A 15,332-nucleotide genomic window follows, 5' to 3' on the forward strand; every position below is an offset into this window, starting at 1 on the left:
ATAAAATTAAGTTCTATATCCTGTAATATTGTACTTTATATTTTATTTTCTCATTCAATTACCATTGAATTTTTTATTTTCCCATTTGAAACAAGTTAATAATGTTAGTCTTAATACAAATATTGTAGTTTTACTTTTTCTAATATATATTTGTATGCAATTGTATGTATGTCTCCTGGTTTTTCATATAAAATATAAACTATTGCATGAACTTTATTTAAAATTCTTTGACTAGCTACTACCAAAAAAGCTAGCATATAAAATAGAGACTGGAATACTGCAGTATATTCACTCAGAATCAGACACTAGCAGATGATGAATGTTTCTCTTGTGATTTGGCTAGTAATATTTTTATCATTCTACTATTCACATCAACATTTGTTGCGTGAGGCAAAAATAATGTGATAGTTACCAAGTGGCTTGGTCAAATAGACTGGCTATGACAAAAGAGTATTATTATGTTTTATACATGTATAATCTATATTAGATTGCTTTCTGGGGGGTGGGGGATGTAGGGAAGAGGGAGGGAGGAAGAAAGGGAAAAAGGGAGAAAAACATAAAACTCAAAACCTTGAAAAAAATGATTGTTGAAAACTACCATTGCTTGTAGTTGGAAAAATAAATATTTTCGGGGGGGGGGGGGGCGGGAGCAGATAATGCTTCTCACTTGTTATCAGAAAAGGAATGTATTCTTGTTTATTTAGCTATTCACTCTGGATCAAAAGAGACCAAACACCTCTTAGACAACCAAGATAAAAGACCTTGTGAAGTAGGGGAAATAGTGGACAGAGAAAAGCAGTATGCCAACAAATATAGCAGAATACCATGTAAAATAGTTAATCTATTTTGAACTGACCTAGTACTAAGGAGGCATCAAACTGTATATCTCAGACCTGTCACATATATCTTGCTAACAAAGGCACCCTATCTTTTAAGATCAGGTGAGTTGCAAGGCCTTTGCAAATTGCCCTTCCCTCTTTTTTTTAATTTTGATGCTTAAGGAATTTTCTAAATTTTTCTAACAAATCTAGCATCTCAGTCTCTTTACTTTGTTACTTGTTACCTTAATTACCTGCAGTGAGTAATACATAAAGTTTTTCCTTACAACTTTGGCTCATTCATGTTAGTGGATTCACTTGGACCATCAAAAATCTTTTGTTGCAATTAGAAAGGAAGCTGATACTGTAGGACATGTTAAAACAATACATATAAAAACAAATATGGAACAAAATGAAGTTATATTCTTTACAGAAATCTACTTTTAACAGAACCAGTGCTGTTCAACTGTTGTAAAATTTGTGGATTTTGATATATGTCAAGTGTCACAAAACAGAGGTGAGTTAGAGAACTAATTAGAATATAGGTCTTCCTAACTTCCTAGCAGATACATATACTATATATATGGTGGTATATTCACATATGTGTATAAGTATGAATAAATATAAAAATAATTTTTGATATATTTTCTCTGTCATGAATAACCAAATGTCAGCACTCTCCTATTACTGTGAATATTGGCTGTATGAAAATTATAGCACACATTATATTTAGAAACTGCTAACTTAGTCATTAAAAATCCATATACCTATATTGCCCCATGAAAAATGTTTGTTGCATTTTAATATTTTGGGTGCTTTAAATGGAATTTTCAAATTTGAGTAACACATTTGGGGAATGAAGTATTTCAGATATGTAAAGGTAAAAGCTTATGTAATTTCCAGGCAGCTAGGTGGCTTAGTAGATAAAGCACTGGCCCTGGAGTCAGGAGTACCTGGGTTCAAATCCAGTCTCAGACACTTAATAATTACCTAGCTGTGTGGCCTCGGGCAAGCCACTTAACCCTGTTTGCCTTGCAAAAAAAAAATCCTAAAAAAAGTATGTAATTTCCATATATATAAATGGTAGACTAAATGTGCTATAACCTCAAAAATATTATTTGAGGTTTTCTTCTCATTTTCCTCTTTCTCAAAAGAAGAGTGCAATATATATACATTGTGGCATGGATATCTCTCTGTAAAAGACTGAATGAAATAGACTTCCCCAAATTTTCTTAACCTCATTAAAATTAGTAGCTATCCTTATCTGTCCCTTGAACTTTTGTACCAGTAAAAACATCCAAAATCAATAATGATAAATTCACTGGTAAGTTCTGTTCAATCTATCATTTACATAAAGAACCCCCAAGTGGATTTTGTATCTCATTGTATATATAGATTCAATAAGATTCAACTAAATGGATCAAGGGCCTTCCATCCAAGATGATAGAGAGAAGCTAGGTCCTGTGCTAAGGTCTCCTGATCTTCCCTCATAAACAAAATGAAACAAACCTCTTAATGGAAGTCCTATCTACAAAATCCAGAAAGAGAAGCTTGGAGAACAACACTTACCTCAAGGTCTGTCTTTGGGGATGGGGATGTGGCAAGTGCAGGGTGCCAGCAGCCAGTAGGGGAGGGGTGAGAGACAGACTAATCTAAGATCAGCCCAGGGGGCTTTTGCTGTGGGAAACCACTTTGCTCTGAGAACCACTTCACTCTGAGAAACAACCAGAGAGTGGAGGCATGGCCATAGAACTGATAGTCTGGGACTTACAGGAAGGGCTGGAGAGAAGGTTCCAGCCTCAAGCAACCCATACTGGCCGGGAGGAGATATTCTATCCAGTGAGAAAAGTCTCCAACACCCTCTACTAGCCACTCAATGAACAAAGCCTCCAGCACCCCCTACTGGCCATCTAGAGGTAGTACACTGTAAAGTCTCTAGGGATTGAAATACCAAACTTCTGTGAACCAGCTCCTTCCCTCAATACAAAATCTTAAGAAAAATGAAGAAAGGCCAGTGTAAACGGGGGACCATAGAAAAATTCCTAGAAGTAAAAGACCCTAATTCAGAGAGATGTAGAACCCCTGAGGAGAATATGATTTGGTCTCCAGCCCAAAAAGATTTCCTTGAAGAAATCAGAAAGGAGTTTAAAAATCAATTGGAAAATCTGGGGAAAGAAACCCAAGAGAAAATTAACACCTTGAAACAAGAAAACAAGTCCTTGGAAAATACAATTGGACAAATGCAAAAAGAAATTAATTCCCTCAAGATCTCAGTTGGTCAAATTGGAAACCTCTTTCAAAAATAGAATTGAACAATTGGGTAAGGAGTTGCAAAAGGTAAATGAAGAAAATTCTTCCCCCAAAAAAGAATGGAGTCTATGGAAACCAATGACTTCATGAGACAAGAATTGGTTAAACAAAACCAAAAAATTGAAAAAATAGAAGAAAAGGTTAAATACCTTGTCAGCAAAATCACTGACCTTGAAAATAGATTGAGGAAAGATAAACTAAGAATTATTGGTCTTCCTGAAAACACTGAAGAAAAAAAAGGCCTGGACTTAAGATTTAGTGATGGAAAACTGTCCTGATATCATAGAACCAGAAGGCAAAATAATTATTAAAAAATACATCAATCCCTTCTGGAAAGGGATCCCAAAATGAAAACACCAAGGAATATTATAGCCAAATTCCATAACTATCATGTAAAAGAGAAAATCCTGCAAGCAGCCAAAAAAGAAACAATTTAAATACCAAGGAGCCACAGTAAGAATTACACAGGACCTGGCAACATCAACATTTAAGTGATTGAAGAGCCTGGAATGTAATCTGAAAAGCTAGGGAGCTCGGAATGCAGCCAAGAATCCAATATCCAGCAAAACAGCCTATGAAATAGGAGACTTCCAACTTTTCCTGATGAAAAGACCAGAGCTTAATAGAAAAATTTGGACTTTAAACAGGAGACTCAAGAGACACATGAAAAGGTAAAGTTTTTTATAAAGGGAGGGGGAAGGGAAAAAAACTTAAGATGAAACTGGCAATTTCCCTACCTGAAAGAAAGACTAACAACTCTAGAATTGTAACTCTATTAGAACTTAATTAGCCAAAAAGAGATGGATATGCATGACTTCTTTGAGAAACTGTTATCCAGTAAGATGAAACTGGATATATCCTTACCTGGGAGAAAAACTCTAATAATTCTCAATAATTGTAATTTTAGTAGAGAGAACAACCAGAAATGATGGACACTCATGCCCTCTCTGGACTCAAGATAGAATGATTTAAAAACAATAACTCCTTAAAAAGGAGGACAGTAAAGAGATGGGAGTATGGAGGGGACTGAATGGGGTAAATCTCATTACATTAAGAGGTACAAAGGACTGATTGCAATAGAGGGGAAGAAGGGAGGAGGTGAGAACCGCCTTCATAAGATTGGCTTAAAGTTAAAATACACACACTCAGTTAAGAAATTTATCTTACCTTTAAAGTGTTAAAAGGGGAGGAGGGAGGAAAGGGGGAATCAACAGAAGGAAGGGAAAAAAGGGCAAAGGGAAAGGGGGGGGAAAGGGTGGGGGTTGAGTATAGGAGAGCAAACACTGAAGATGGCAGTATTCAGAAACAAAAGACTGGTGAATATGGATAAAGGGGAAAAGAGGGAAAATGTAAACAGAGGGAAGATGACATGAAAGGCAATAAAGCATTAATAATTATAACTTTTAATGTGAATGAGATGAACTATCCCTTAAAATGTAAGTGAATAGCAGAGTGGATTAAAAACCAGAATCCTACAATATGCTGCTTATAAGAAACTCATCTGAAACAGATTCATATAGAGTAAAGGTAAAAGAGTGGAGCAAAATATATTTCACTTTAGCTGAAATGAAAAAAGCAATCCTTATTTCAGACAAAGCAGCTGCAAAAATAGATATTATTAAAAGAAATAAGGAAGGAAACTACATCCTCCTAAAAGGTACCACAGACAATAAAGTAATTTCGATACTAAATATATACATACCCAATGGTATAGCATCCAAATTCTTAGAGGAGAAATTGAAGGAGTTACAAGAAGACATAGCAAAACTTTACTAGTGGGAGACCTCAACCTCCCACTCTCAGATTTAGATATATCTAGTCACAAAATAAACAAGAAGGAAGTTAAGGAGGTAAATAGATTGTTAGAAAACCTAGACATGATAGACTTATGGAGGAAATTGAATGGGGATAGAAAGGAATATACTTTCTTTTCTGCAGTACATAGCACACAAAAATTGACCACAAGGGCAACTAGGTGGCACAGTGGCTAGAGCACCGGCCCTGGAGTCAGGAGTACCTGAGTCCAAATCTGGCCTCAGACACTTAATAATTACCTAGCAGTATGGCCTTGGGCAAGCCACTTAATCCCACTGCCTTGTAAAAAAAAAATTGACCCCCTACTAAGGGCATAAAAAACCTAATAATCAGTTGCAGAAAGGCAGAAATAGTGGATACTTCTTTCTCAGATCACAATGCAATAAAAATCATATGCAATATTGGGCCAAGGGAGATATAGACCCAAAACTAATTGGAAACTGAATAACCTCATTTTAAAGAATGAGTGGACCAAACAACAAATTATAGAAGGAATTATTTTATCCTAGATAATGACAATAATGAAACAACATACCAAAACCTATGGGATACACTCAAGGTGGTTGTCAGGGGATATATTATATCTTTAAATGCTTATATGAATAAATTACAGAAAGAGGAAATCAATGAACTAAATATGCAACTAAAAAAATTAAAGAACAAATTAAAAATCCCCAGTTAAATACCAAGTTAGTAATTCTAAACATTAAAGGAGAAATTAATAAAATTGAAAGCAAAAGAACTATTGAATTAATAAATAAAACCAAAAGTTGGTATTATGAAAAAACCAATAAAATTGATAAACCTCTGGTCAATTTGATTAAAAAAAGAAAGAAGAAAAGCAAATTGCTAGTATCATAAATGAAAAAGGTGAACTCACCACCAATGAGGAGGCAATTAAGGTAATAATTTGGGAATTATTTTGCCCAACTCTATGACAATAAATTTGATAATCTAAATGAAATGGATGAATATTTACAAAAATAAAAGTTGCCCAGGTTAAATACCTTAAATACCTTAATAACCCTATTTCAGAAAAAGAAATTCAGCAAGCCATTATTGAACTCCCTAAGAAAAAATCTCCAGGGCCAGATGGATTCACAAGTGAATTCTATCAACCATTTAAGGAACAACTGGTTCCAATTTTATATAAACTATTTGGAAAACTAGGTGAAGACGGAACTCTGCCTAACTCTTCCTATGATGCTAATATGATGCTGATACCTAAACCAGGAAGAGTCAAAACAGAGAAAGAAAATTATAGACCTATCTCTGATGGATATAGATGAAAAAATCTTAAATAAAATCTTAACAAAATGACTAAAGGTTATCACTAGGATAATACATTTTGACCAAGTAGGATTTGTTCCAGGAATCCAGGGTTGGTTCAATATTAGGAAAACTGTCAGTATAATTAAATATATCATAACAAACCTATCAGAAGTCATATGATTATATCAATAGATGCTGAAAAAGCTTTTGACAAAATACAGCACCCATTCCTACTAAAAACGCTAGAAACCATAGGAATAAATGGATTGTTCCTTATCTGAAACCATTAACAAGCATTATATGCAATGGAATAGGTTAGAGACATTCCCACTAAGATCAGGGGTGAAACAAGGATGCCCACTATCACCACTACTATTCAATATTATATTAGAAATGTTAGCTTCCGCAATAAGGGAAGAAAAAAAATCTAAGGAATTAGAATAGAGAAGGAAGAGACAAAACTCTCACTCTTTGCAGATGACATGACATACCTAAAGAACCAAAAAAAATCTAAAAAACTACTAGAAATAATTAGCAACTTTAGCAAAGCTGCAGGATATAAAATAAACTCTCATAAATCCTCAACATTCCTATATATGACTAGCAATTTTGGGATATCTGTGATGGAGAATGCCATCTGTATCCTGAGAAAGAACTGTGGAGTTTGAACAAAGACCAAAGACTTTCTATGTACCTTTAATTTAATTTTTTAAAAATTGTCTTATGTAATTCTTTAAGGATATGATTTCTCTGTCATCACATTCAGCTTAGATCAACACATACTAGGGGAATGATGTCAAGACTAACTGACTAATCTGGGGTGGGGGGGAGAAGCCAGATTGGGGCAAAAATTGCAAAGCTGAAAATAAATAAAACCTTCCCAAAATTTAAAAAAAAAATTAAACTAAATGAAGAACTTTTTTTTAATGAAATCATAGCTTGGGGGTACCTTTCACAATAATAGGCATATTTGAATGCAAAGAGGAAGAACCTTTTCTTTTGAACGCAGGCCTTGCATCTATCTTCTCCTGTGCCTTTCTCTTTAGGAAAAGGACACCTCCAGTCTGTCCAATCAAAGAAAGGTATGCCCCCACTCCCACCCCAGGGTAGGATGGGGGAGGATCAAGGTGGGAAGAGGGGGGGAGGATCAAGGTGGGAAGAGGGTGGGGGATCTGAAACAAAGGAAAGTCTAAGAGGGGCTCTTGATGGGATTAAGGCGGTACTTAAGGGAGCAGGTCTTTAAGCAGCTATTTTCAATTTTTAATTGCTAAATTGACTTGATTGCCAGGAGATCTTATTCATTATCCGGGTTAAAGTTTGTCCTCACTGAAACTCTAAGAGATATTGGAAAATAATCATTTTAAGGTCAAAACTCACTGTTAACACATGGGTGTGACACTGGGTAAATCACTTAATCGTGTGGGAGAGGGAGTAAAAGGAAAAGAGAGACAGTTTCATTTTTGGGTACTTGGTGTGTCCTGGGTGGGGCTGTTTCCTAGTGTCAAAGGCAAAGGGTTGGATTGGAATTAGCACATCACTTGAACTTCTCCTTGGTTTTTCCTCCGTCTACGGGACTTAGTAGACCAGACCTGCCACAGTCCAGACAGCACCACACGTGTTCCATGTCAACTTTCCGAGCCAGGGAGCAGCTGGCTCTGCCGCCAGAGGGCGGCAGGCAGCGCGCTAGGCCACGCGGAGGGCCGCGTTCGATGTGCGCAGGCGCGGTGCAGCAAGGCTGCTAGGGCCGAGGCGGAGGTGGCGGCCCGGGGGAAGTGAATGGTTTTACCCAGCGGGCCCCGCGTCGGCCCCTGCTTCGGTCGCGGCGACCGTTTTTCTCTTTCCGCTGGGCCATGGCGTTCACGTTCGCTGCCTTCTGCTACATGCTGGCGCTGCTGCTCACCGCCGCGCTCATCTTCTTCGCCATCTGGCACGTGAGTAGCGACGGGGGGCCGAGGGAGGGAGAAAAGAGGCGGTGGGGGGCGGCTTTCCCCGCTTCCGGCCCGCCATTTGGGGCGCAGCGCCGGCGCCCCTGGGGAGAGCGGCCTTGGGGAAACGCCGGGCGCAGCGGGCGGACTGGGCGGCCCTCGCTGCCGCCCCGCCGGCTCCCCGGCACGCGGAGCCCGCCCCCGCCACCCCGGGGCCGGCGCAGGCCGCTCCCCTTCCCCGAGCCGGCGTGGGGCCGCGCGCCGCGGCGGGACTCGCCGTCGGACCTGTTCTCGGGGGCTTTCTCGTCCTACGAACCCGAGGAAGCCGCAGTTGGGCCGCGGGCAGCCACTCCTCGGGTAAGGCCGGAGCCGGGTGCGGCCAGTTAACACTTGGGACCTTTGATCGGCTGAGTTCTCGGAGCCGGCCGCGGCCCCAGCTTAGCCGTTGCTCCCTCCTGTTACTTTCCTGTAGTTAAGTAGATCTTTATTCCCTCACTCTCCCAGAAAACGTAAACGCCTTTAATGGAATGCCAGGCTAATTTTGGTTTTGAACTTTGTTCTTTTGTCTTTATTTCCAAGTACCCCGTGTCGTGGGTTCTTAATAAATATTTGAATTGAATTTCAAGTACTTGTTCGTGTACGTTTAAAGTAAAATTATTAATTTGCCCCTTGATTTTCCGTGTTTGGTGTATATTTTGTTACAACTTTTTTCTGAATACTTTTTAAAAATAGTATTTTGAGAAGCTATTCCAAGGGGATCCATTAATATTTACATAGCAGCCATCTCTTCTATATCATTCCTACCCTTGTTATAGATCCTCCACCCAGGGTGCTGCAGGCTTTCCTTTAATTTTAATTTTCTTTATAGTTCCCAGTAATGAGTTAAGTATTCAGCTTGTTTAGCGATTTTCCTCTGATTCATTTAGATTGACTCACCTTCTTTGCCCATATAACTCAAGAAACTAGCCATCCAAATTGCATGTTACAGTTTTAACAATAAACATTTTATCCATTTAGTTTGTCCATTGTGGCTTGTAAGAATGTCCTATAATATTCTGAGACCTGATTTGTTCCACCAAGCCATTTTTCGAAACCAGCACATGATGTTAGTCCTTAGTTTTTGAAGACGATCATGATATCAGGAGGTGATAGCATTACATTAGATGCAAACCAGGTGGATTTAAGTGAGGGGGTGCAATACAAAGTCACCAGCCTCACTTTATCTTCCAGAGCCATTTGAGTCTTGTGATCAGATATAGGACTACTGGAGATGACCCTGGATGTTGTAGGAGACCATGACTTTTTTTTAAAGCTAGGTCTTTCCCAGATCATAGTTTGCCTGAGGTAGGCCCATTCAGTGAAATTATATTCTTTTTGTTAGAAGCAGATAGCTTGAGGTGAAGCTAAGGTTTCATGGGCAGTCCTCTTCTTGGATTTTGCTTTGTGGATGGAAATGCCCCCTTTTTTGATGGTTAAGCTCAGAATAAAAACAAAACTTTTTTAAAATAATATTTTGCTTTGGGAATGAGGGACCATCTGAGCTATTTTTCTAAAACATGTGCTTTGTTTTATTCCAAGCAAGGTAATCATGAGGTGCTAGAAGTAGAGTTTTAGTTATTTAAGGAAAAGTTGCTCACTGTAAATCTAGTTTCCTTTTTGTCAGTGGTACATATATGGGTGGGATTTGCTGGAGAGAATCCTTTGTGAAAACCTGTTCCTTTCTCATATTTTAGTCAAAAATAAAAGTCATGCTCATAAAGATGAGAAGTGGACAGTGGATAGATCATTTATTATTGGTGTTTTCATGATAGTCTTTTTAAGATAAACTTATTTCCCACCTCTCTGGGACCACCTCTTTCTTCCTCTCATTCTTTTGGTATAAGCAGTTTTCCTTGCTGTATAGTGGGTCTGGTCCATTCCCTCTTTCTAACTCTGTAATCTGAAGTGCTATTTCAGCTCTCTCACACTACAGAAACTGGTTCCTTTGTCACTGATTATGAAAATACATTAGTATAAAAATGTTGAAAATTTGTCTTAATTTCTGACGGCCCTTAGCCCTCTCACTTTTACTTATTTTTTTGGCATAATGGAGCCATCCTTCAAATCTTTTTGTACATTTTCCTTTTTTAAAAAAAATAGACTTTATTAACAACCTAACAGCTAAAAACCATCTGATACTTGTATATTTATGGTCTGGAATTTTTTTTTAATTACTCAGACTTCAGGTGCCTTCCATTTTTACCTTATTCAGTTAATGTATATTTTGCCATGTTTCTCTGAATTCCTTATATTCATCATTATTTACAGTGTCTGTCAATAAGCATTTATTAAGTGCCTATTTTGTTCCAGGTTTTCTCATAAAATGGATTTTTTTGTTTTATTTTGTCTTTGGATGTTTTTGAGGGGAGCACATGCATTATTCATATGCCTTCGCTACCACCCAGCATTCTATGGGTATTAACTACCCCTCCTAAGTTGGGCTTTATGCCAGAGCCTTATCTTTTTCCTCTCTGGAAACACTAAATCCCCTATCTAAAAGCATTTTCCTTGGTTATCCCATCTGACTGGAATGTGCACCCTTTCTTCCTTTAAGATGTAACACAAAAATCATCTGCTTGATTCTCCCCCCAAGTCAAGTCAAAGTAACAATGGTTTCTTAAACACATACAGTCCTATGTCCCATATTATATAAGGATGAATAAGGTATAAAAAGCTATATGGAGACCAGCTTATGAAGGATTTTGCATGCCAGACAGATGATTTTATATTTTATTTTGGAGGAATAAATTGGAGTTTATTTACTAGGGGATGATGTAGTGAAATCTGTGCTCTAAGATCCATTTTTGAGATCTGAGTAGAAGATGGAGTGGGGAGAGACTTTTGAGGCAAGGGAGACTATGTAGACTTGAGGTAATGAGGGCCTACCTCATATGGTGGCAGTGATTGAGAAGAGAAGGAAGCATATACAAAAGGTGTATTTAGGTAAGAACAATAGCTTTTGGTAATAGATTAGATAGGGATAGGTAAGAGTTAGGGAGTCGGAGAGTCAGATGACACCTTTATTCCAAGCCTAGGTGACTAGGAGGATGTCCTTGGCTGTTCTAGGGAAATTTGAAAGAGAGGAGGGCTAGAGGGAAATCTGGTTTGTGTGTTTTTGAGTGGTGATCTATAGATTTTCTTGGTTCATCCTTTATTATGTTTTATTATTTACTATCAGAAATTCTGGATAATTTTATATTATTTCTTTTTTTAGGGTTTTTTTGGCAAGGTAAACAGGGTTAAGTGACTTGCCCAAGGCCACACAGCTAGTTATTAAGTGTCTGAGACCGGATTTGAACCCAGGTACTCCTGACTCCAGGCCGGTGCTTTATCCACTACGCCACCTAACTGCCCCTTTATATTATTTCTTGCATTTAGATATTTCATTTTTTTAATTTGTCATGTTCTAAAAGATTTATAATTCTTCCAATTTATTATCTCTATGCATTGTTTCCATATTCTTTGGCTAGACCAAAGGATTCTTTTATCAGACATTATTGGTTCATAAGCTTTGGGTTTGATATTTTTGTTTTTGAAATTCTGTCCTTCCTTTTTTCTTTGCTATAATATCTCAGTTGACTGTCAAAATTTTTCTTTTCTCTTTTAACACTTATCACTCATTTGTGACTATTCCTCCTTTGCAAATAAGTAGATCCCCAAGACTCTACAAGGAAGCTTAATCATATCCAAGTGCTGTGCTGGTTAACATATTTTCTTATCATATCTGTTTTTGTACTTTTACTTTAGTGAATTCAGTTAAACCAACTAGAGGCCTTTGTCTCTAAAAATTATTTCCTCTTGAATTTCCCAATAGAAGCCTGCAAAGGAGGGAGTGAAACTCCTAAAAAGAGATGAGTTTGTCTCACTATATCTATTCCCTAGTCCTAGTTTGTTTCCCTCCCCTCCTCTACTACCTTAAATTGCTCCTGCAGCTATTCCTCCCCGCCTGTTTTAGCAGCAGGCTTTCTGTTCAGAAACATCATAAGAGTATGGTCAGATCAGCTGGTGAAATTCAAGTAGCAGATCAAGACAGCAGTTGATATGGCAGGAAGACTCATGGTCACCCCCTTTTGGGGCAGAAGTTGCCCACTCTCAGAGGATGCTTTGGGAATGCTAGTTAACTATGCTTCGATTTGTAACACTGGGTAATAACCCCACCCAAACCTAAGACATTAGGTCATTTGGAGCACATTGATTTTCTTGGGAGGTGTGGGGTGAGGGGGATGAGACTGAAGGAAAGGACATCATGAACCCTTAGGAGTTGATACATATATGGAAACTTATAGAATCCTTTATGCTAATTATTATGGATATGATTGAATGGAAACACTTAGAAGTGCCCAAGTAATCCTTGAGTCTCATGAAGGCTAAAGAAGTCAGCTGACTGCTTATATTGTCTTGCCAATTGCTGAACTTGTTCTTGACCCCATTTGTGTGATAGACTAGATAGCCTAGGCTTCCAGTAAGAATATCAAGTTATCTTGCCATTCCCTTTTTATTCCTATGACTAGTTAGTCAGGAACAGTTTAGTTCCTAAACTCAACCTCATAGACTTTTAAAGGTAATTAGCAAAGGTTCTACACAAATATGTCTCAAAAATTGAGAAAGAAATCACCTTATCAGACTCCTTTAAAGGACAAATCTAATCCTAATACCCAAAGCAGGGAAGGAAAAAGCACAGGAGAATAATAGAATTTTGATTCAAAATTTATAAATAAAATCCTGTCATAGTACAACTTTTCAAGTAGTCATTCTTCATGACTTTGACCAAATTGGTTAAAATAATCTTATACCACAGATGCAAGAATGATCCAATAAGCTGTTATCCATGATTATACGTGCATAATCTGTATTGAATTGCTTGCCTTCTCACTGAGATGATGTAAAAGGAAAGGAAGGAAGAGAATTTGGAATTCAAAGTGTTAAAATGAATTTTGTTTTTACATGTGACTGGGGAAAAATAAAATACTAAAGAGGAATGGTTCAATAGAAAAATAATTGAAATAGTCATTAAAAAACAAAGGGTTTTTTGAATCACATAATTATCTCAATAGAGAAAAGGTCTTTCACAAAGTACATTTCTTTATACTAAAAACTACAGAGGATAGACATAAAGGAACTTTTTATAATATCACTAAAAAATAAAAGATATCTAAAACCAAAAGCAAAGAATAATATGCAATGGAAATACTCATTAAATACAAGAGTGAAGCAAAATCTCCTTCCATTATAATTTAATGTAACTCTGGAAATACTAGAAATATCAATAAGACAAAAAGATTGAAAGCAAAAAGAGAGAAAGTGAGATATCACTACTGTTGATGATGAAATGTTTTGTTTAGAAAATCCTAGAGATTCAGCAGAGATACTTAGAGAGACAATAACTTCAGCAAAGTTTCGGGTTACACAATGAGTCCTCCAGATCTACAGCATATTTATAATAGAATAATATCAAAAATCCAAAAGGCAGTAATAGAGTACTAAATCCCATCCCAAATAATTAAAAATGCACAAAATGTACGTGTAGGGATCGAAGCACAAACACAGTATAGATTCAGTTACATGGTGATTTTTTTTTTTTAGTTTTATTTAAGGCAGTAGGGTTAAGTGATTTGCCCAAGGTCACACAGCTAGGTAATTATTGAGTGTCTGAGGTTGGATTTGAACTCAGATCCTCCTGACTCTGGGGCTAGTGTTCTGTTAGTACTATGCCACCTAACTGCTCTTATACCAGTGATTCTTAAAGGACAGCTTAATAGCTGGAGGAATATTCAGTGCTCATGGTTTTTGGCTCATGTTAATATAAAAATAAGTGACAATACCATCAAAGTTTGTGTGTGTGTGTGTGTGTGTGTGTGTGTGTACTTTTTAAATTTTTTTTAGGGGTTTTTTTTTTGCGAGGCAAATGGGGTTAAGCGGCTTGCCCAAAGCCACACAGCTAGGTAATTATTATTAAGTGTCTGAGACCGGATTTGAACCCAGGCACTCCTGACTCCAAGGCCGGTGCTTTATCCACTACGCTACCTAGCTGCCCCTGTATATACTTTTTTAATTCTCTATCCATCAAATTATTTAAATTCAATAAAATAACATTCTATTTGGAAAAGAAAGCTCTAGCAGTAACAGTAACAGCAGCTTGAGAAACTCTCAGTCCAAAGAAGGAAAGGGTGTTGGGCAACTGATGAGGAAGAGATTATAGGGAAAAGACTGAGAGGAGCATTATTAGCACTTGTGGTTACAGAAGAGCAGGGCACCTGGTCACAATTCCAGGGTCTTGAAGAGTGTTAGGAGCTTCAGGGGGCTTAGAGGCCCTTCCTGGGAAAAGACTAGAATACTGACTATACGTTTCCTTGGATTATACCACCTTGGAAGCATCAAAAAACTTGAAGACATCTTTTTCCCCCAACTAGTTCTGAAAACAGTAGCACAGAAAAGTCTATCTTGGGGCAGTGCCTCCCTATTTCTTGTTTAGCAGAATCCAACCTTAACTTAAATTCAATGTCAAGAGATAGGCTGAGAAAATGAACCTAATGATAATAAGCCACTATGTTGGCAGAAAAGACCAAGATGCAAACTCAGAAGAAAACAGCAAAGTGAAAATTGCTATAAGGAAAGCCTCAAAGAAAAATACTAATTAAGTCCAAAAAAGAATTCCTGAAGGCATTAGGTAAGAGTTCTAGAAGGAAAATTGGGGAAAGAAAAAGGAGATACAAAAATAGAATTAATAACTTGCTAAAGGAGATGTAAAAATTCACTGAAGAAAAGGACTTTTTAAAAAAAGAAAAATTGACCAAATGGAAAAAGATAGAAAAGTTCAATGAAGAAAATGATTTCCTTAAAAATTAGAATTGGGAGAGGCAGCTAGGTGGCGTAGTGGATAAAGCACCGGCCTGGAGTCAGGAGTGCCTGGGTTCAAATCCGGTCTCAGACACTTAATAATTACCTAGCTGTGTGGCCTTGGGCAAGCCACTTAACCCCGTTTGCCTTGCAAAAACCTAAAAAAAAAAATTAGAATTGGACAATTAGAAGCTAATAATTCTTTGAGACATCAAAAAACAATAGACAAAGTCAAAAGAATTTAAAAAATTAGAAAATGTGAAACAATTCACTTGGAAAAATGGAACAAAGATCTTTAAGAAACTGTTAGACTGCT

At 37.5% G+C, this 15,332-nt stretch overlaps 1 protein-coding gene across 1 annotated transcript in view; it reads left to right on the forward strand.

Annotated features, from left to right (window-relative positions):
* The first annotated feature begins 7,948 nt into the window (after window positions 1–7,948).
* Window positions 7,949–15,332, forward strand: part of CNIH1 (cornichon family member 1) — a 31,822-nt gene continuing 24,438 nt past the window's right edge. Inside the window, exon 1 of the mRNA XM_074236008.1 lies at window positions 7,949–8,146. Coding sequence (XP_074092109.1) covers window positions 8,066–8,146 — 81 coding nt within the window. The 5' untranslated portion in view covers window positions 7,949–8,065. The remainder of the gene's footprint in view (window positions 8,147–15,332) is intronic.

The sequence above is a fragment of the Macrotis lagotis genome, chromosome 4, assembly GCF_037893015.1.
Source record: "Macrotis lagotis isolate mMagLag1 chromosome 4, bilby.v1.9.chrom.fasta, whole genome shotgun sequence".
Taxonomy (NCBI): Eukaryota; Metazoa; Chordata; class Mammalia; order Peramelemorphia; family Peramelidae; genus Macrotis; species Macrotis lagotis.